Source organism: Cyphomyrmex costatus, unplaced genomic scaffold, assembly GCF_001594065.2.
Source record: "Cyphomyrmex costatus isolate MS0001 unplaced genomic scaffold, Ccosl1.0 scaffold1343, whole genome shotgun sequence".
In the NCBI taxonomy this organism is placed as follows: Eukaryota; Metazoa; Arthropoda; class Insecta; order Hymenoptera; family Formicidae; genus Cyphomyrmex; species Cyphomyrmex costatus.
The window spans coordinates 7,792-13,061 of record NW_017275330.1 but is presented as its reverse complement, the minus strand read 5'-3'; the positions used below and the strand labels follow the sequence as shown (position 1 = coordinate 13,061).

Below are 5,270 nucleotides of genomic sequence, written 5' to 3'. Positions count from 1 at the left end.
TAATCAATTATTTCTGCATCATGTCGCGTAAGATTAAAAGTTCGCCGATTGGTACGTGTGACGTAAAATGCTTATAACAAAGACTACATGTAGAAAATTTTGCAAACGTAATATACAGCACTGGATTTATCCAAATTTATTATTATTGCACTTCTCGTGTTGACTATTCCGTGCTTTTAATTCAAATTGCTATTACGTGTGTGTATATACAACCCAATGATATATTACAAATATATAGAATAACAAAAATATGAAAATACATATGTTTTCAGAAAAGTTGCTATGCAGATTTGTTCATGTTGCTTGATACCTCCAAAATATTTTGCATTAAATGAGATAAATATATATTTATATGCGGATATTAAAAAGAAGAGAAAGCAAAAATTCTAAGTGCTAAAAGTACAAACAATGCGAACAGACCTAATATCATGCTTTCTAAATTTTCTTGCAATAAGAAGAAATTGACGCTTAAATTTATCATCATATTCTTATCCAACGTAGGACAGCCTTGTTTTTCAGTCATGACTTTAAAACGTCAGACTAATGCGTCTTCTTCGTACATTCACTTTATCATATACAATCTTGAAGTCATTCTGTATTTCTCCTGTCAATCAATGTCTCTTCTATCAACTGGTTAAAGTGGCATGAAGAATAAGTTTTGCCAAAATTTATCTTTCCTCACTACTGCTGGTTTGTTCACTGTGATCATTTTTTTTCGGTTTGTATTCTCCCCATTTTCTATGGTTAAGGGTTTGAAAGTCATCAATGTCAGCTATCAATTCCAAATATCTTGATAGTTTCAGCAGTTCAAAATCTTTGACTCTGCTGGTATGAGCATGTTTGAAAGGTTTTATTCTCAATCCCGACTGCGGATTCATTATGAAATTTCGTCTGATATCGTCAAACATAATTGTATTTTTCGCAGAGAACTGCTTATACTTTCCCCAAATAATACCCAGTGGCTTTACTCCAACAACGCCATATTTCGGTGTATGAACAGTAATCATGGCAAGAACATCCAGATGAAAAGCTATTTTATAGTTTGGATGATTCGAAACTCCCAAAAGCTTCATTTTTTCATTAATCCATCTCATGCTAGTTGCTGACCAGATAACTATATCATAATTTTTATAAGCACGCGTCAAGAATTCATGGAGATATGGACGCATCAGCTGCGCTCCACTCTCTGCCACTGATCTGTGATCAAATAAAGTGTAATCTATGTCCAGTACAAGAAGCTTCTTATTTTTTCTTATAGAATTTAGCTCTGTGATATTATAGCGATCGATTCGTATCTGGATTTTACGTAAATTTATTTCAGCCTTTTCGATCTCTACTTCCTCTTCTTCTATATCTAGATCATTTATCACATCAGGTACATTCTCAGGTGCTTGACTGACCTCAGCAATATCTTCTTCACGTGAACCCATTAACATTAGTTTGAAGCCAGGCTTTAAATTTAATTTACTGATTATGTCATCATCTTGTGCTGCCTTGCCTAACAAAGAAGAAATTTCTAAATATTTTTAAAATAATTTTGTATGTTATATATATATATAGATTAACCATATATTATAAATATTCACTAATTCTTTAAGAGCTAATAAGAATCAATTAATATATAAATTAAAAGAATTATTACTTTATATATCCTATACACTATCAATAATTTTTTTACTTTCATATATTGGAAAGCAAAATTATTTTAAGGGTTATAAATTATATTTGTGTGTGTGTGTGTGTGTGTGTGTGTGTGTGTGTGTGTGTGTGTGTGCGCGTGCGTGTGTGTATTATTAATATTATATATGTACAGTGTGTTTATTTGAAAATTTTTTAACTGATTATCTCGAAAAATATAAAAGATACAAAAAAAAAGTTAAAGCACGTGTTCCATGATTTCAAGGGGAAAGAGGACTGCACTCTCAATTTTTTATTTGGAGAGCGTTTTCAACATAATTTAAAGGTCAAATTTGTTTTTTTAAATGAAAATGTATATTTTTTATTACAAAATTTTATTCTATGTAAAAAAACCAGTAACTTCTGTAGAAAATATTTTTTTGTTCGATCACTATTTTAGTAGGTATTTAAGAAAATAGAGGCATATTTACTGTATAAAATATCATCATTTATTATAACAAATGTTCGAAATGTTCTCCGTTGCTTGCTAAACAATAATAAAGACGATTCTGGAATTCTGAACGAACATTTTGGAAAGTATTTGCTGGAATAGCTCTACATTCCTGTACAATTCTTTGATGTAAATCATTGATATTTTCTGGTGGAGTTTTATAAACAACGGATTTTAAGTGTCCCCATAAGAAAAAGTCGAGTGAAGTTAGATCAGGAGATCTTGGTGGCCACTCGATGGCTCTTTTTCTACCAATCCATCTCTGTGGGAATCAATTGTTTAGTTACTGTCGAACTGAATGGCAATCTTTATTTAAATTTACTAGACAATTTATTGATGCACTTATAACTGAAAGTCTTGAAAACCAAAAATATAAAAATGGCGAATTGTTGCTAAATGAGGAACTTTTGTGCTTCCAACAAGATGGTGCTCCCCCACATTATGTGTTACCAGTTCAACAGTGGCTAAACAATCGATTCCTATAGAGATGGATTGGTAGAAGAGGAGCCATCGAGTGGCCACCAAGAACTCCTAATCTAACTACACTCGACTTTTTCTTATAGGGACACTTAAAATCCGTTGTTTATAAAACTCCACCAGAAAATATCAACGATTTACATCAAAGAATTGTACAGGAATGTAGAGCTATTCCAGTAAATAGTTTCCGAAATGTTTGTTCAGAATATCAATGATTTACATCAAAGAATTGTACAGGAATGTAGAGCTATTCCAGCAAATACTTTCCAAAATGTTCGTTCAGAATTCCAGAATAGCATTTATTATTGTTTAACAAACAACAGAGAACATTTGTTATAATAAATAATGAAATTTTATGCAGTAACTATGACTTGTTATTTTCTTAAATATCTCCTAAATTAGTAATCGAACAAAAAATTTCCTACAGAAGTTACTTGTTTTTTTTACATAGAATAAGATCCTGTAATAAAAAATATACATTTCCATAAAAAAAAAAAACAAATTTGACCTTCGAATTACGTTGAAAACGTCCTCCAAATAAAAAATTGAGAGTGCCGTTCTTTTTCCCCCTCAAAATCATGGAATACATGTTTTAACTATTTTTTGTATCATTTATATTTTTCGAGATCATCAGCTGGAAAATTTTCAAATGAACACCCTATATATAATATATATATGCAATATATGACATACAAATTAAATAATACATATATATATATAGATAAATAATTAATAGCTGAATATATATTTAGCTGTGTTTTATGCGAAGATGATAAACTCTTAAATAAATGATTATAATTGCAATAATGAATATCTGTCAGAACTCTTGTCAAAAAAAGTTCAAAAATATAACCTTTAAACTTCAAATTTAGCAGTTTCTGACGTTCCGGACGAACACCTGTTTCTCTATGTATACGCTCTTTCAGAGTGAGAACCGTGTCTTCCTCTTGAATATCGAGGATATCGTATTCTTTTCCACTCCATTTCACTACAATTCTTAATTCACTCTCCATTTTCGCTTTTTCAACTACATCAGTGGAACGCGTGCATATTGCGAGCCTTCTTCTTCTTCTTCTTAGTTAATGGCTCTTGCCTCCCTCTAAAGTATGAGGAGGCAATACGGTCTGGTCATGGTATAAAGATCAGGGTATGCTCACGCGCATGATAGTTCCAGACAACCAATCAGGGGGGTGATTGTGTATCTTAAAACCTAGTGAAAATCATAAAAGTGAGCTCTCACTTGATTGGCTAATTTTCATCATAGTGAGAATGCGATATTTTTCACGTGAGATTGTTCGGCAAGAAATTTCTAGTGAATTGTGCCAAGTGTGCCTATAACCTGCACAGTCGTCAACGCTTAAGCGGGGAGCACAGACTTTTGCATAACGCATAAAGCATGTGCATAAGGAATTTTATTGGTCCATTTTCTTATGCATGAGTCAATGGACCAATAAAATTCCTTATGCACATGCTTTATGCGTTATGCAAAAGTCTGTGCTCCCCGCTTTAATATCTCGGTTCGTAGGGCAGAGAGACACTTTTTTCTGTCAGATTCTTTCGTTTTATACAAAAAACGCATCGATTGAGTATATTTTAATCAAAATTTAAGAGGAGCGGGTTCTTGTATAAACAAGAATTATATTTACCGTGTGTCTAGTCGAAATTGTTCAAACGAAATTTTGCTTATTTAACGTAATGGACATTTTTATGCTTCTTTGCATGGAGGAAAATGAAAATAATGACAATAATATTCGTAAAAAAAATTTAAATTTAATTAGAAGACGATTACGGGATACACAAGATCCATTCGATATCCCAAACAGTACATTTCAAAAGTTATATAGGTAAAGTATATACCTAAATAAATTATGCTTTATATGTTATGAATTATAAACATTAATGTGCATAATTATTAATATGTGCAAAACATTAAAAACGTTTGAAAAATGTATATTTAGTGTAGTTTTTAAACGTGTACGCTATTATATGGAATAATACTTGTTTATTATTTCTACCTCTATACTAATTGTAAATAATATCACAATATTATAACTATACATATCTTCATATAAGTATATAATATATACATATATATACGCTCACACATAATGCAATAATACAATGTTTTTATTTGTTTTAGGCTACATAAAACAGCAACTATGATGCAATTTTCTTACTTATTTAATACATTTATATTGTACATAGCAGTCTTATTAATTTATTAATAAAAAGAAATTAATTGTTTATAATTTCATATGTTTATGCTATTAAGGATTCATTACATAATAAATATTACCAAATATGAAAATTACCTTGGCCCATTCTTTACAGGATTTACGTGGTCCGCATGCTGCAGTATTTAACATTATAGATAATTTTTCCCAAAATTCATCCTATAACCATTTAAGCACACACAATATAAAAATACATTTAAAAACAAAGACCATATAAAAGAAAAATATTTATAAAAAAGCACTTGTGAAAATGTAATTAACAGAATAAAAATAATAATTAATATTTATAACATTCTTACAATTTTTCGTTTATTTTCACTATTGTATCGTAAACGTCCTCTGCCGAAATCGGGATATCTTTGCATAAAGGAAAGTAATATTCCTTTTTGTTTCTCGGTTACGTTCATTTTTCCTAAAGCAACGAGAATGAC

General features: G+C 30.6%; 1 protein-coding gene across 1 annotated transcript; it reads right to left on the bottom strand.

Annotated features, from left to right (window-relative positions):
• Positions 1 to 359: 359 nt before the first annotated feature.
• On the bottom strand, positions 360 to 3,659 carry Ublcp1 (Ubiquitin-like domain-containing C-terminal domain phosphatase 1). The gene is made up of 2 exons (XM_018551110.1): positions 3,459 to 3,659; positions 360 to 1,498 (listed from the first exon to the last, which is right to left on the bottom strand). The coding sequence occupies exons 1-2, from the start codon at positions 3,616 to 3,618 to the stop codon at positions 669 to 671; spliced, it is 990 nt and encodes a 329-aa protein (XP_018406612.1). The 5' UTR covers positions 3,619 to 3,659; the 3' UTR covers positions 360 to 668.
• Between the last annotated feature and the right edge of the window lie 1,611 nt (positions 3,660 to 5,270).

Excerpts from the sequence above, each read along its gene's own strand:
- Ublcp1 (XM_018551110.1), bottom strand. The coding sequence starts at position 3,618 with ATGGAGAGTGAATTAAGAATTGTAGTGAAATGGAGTGGAAAAGAATAC. Across the intron at positions 1,499-3,458 it reads GCTAAATTTGAAGTTTAAAG|GCAAGGCAGCACAAGATGAT; the intron begins GTTATATTTTTG and ends CTTCTTTGTTAG.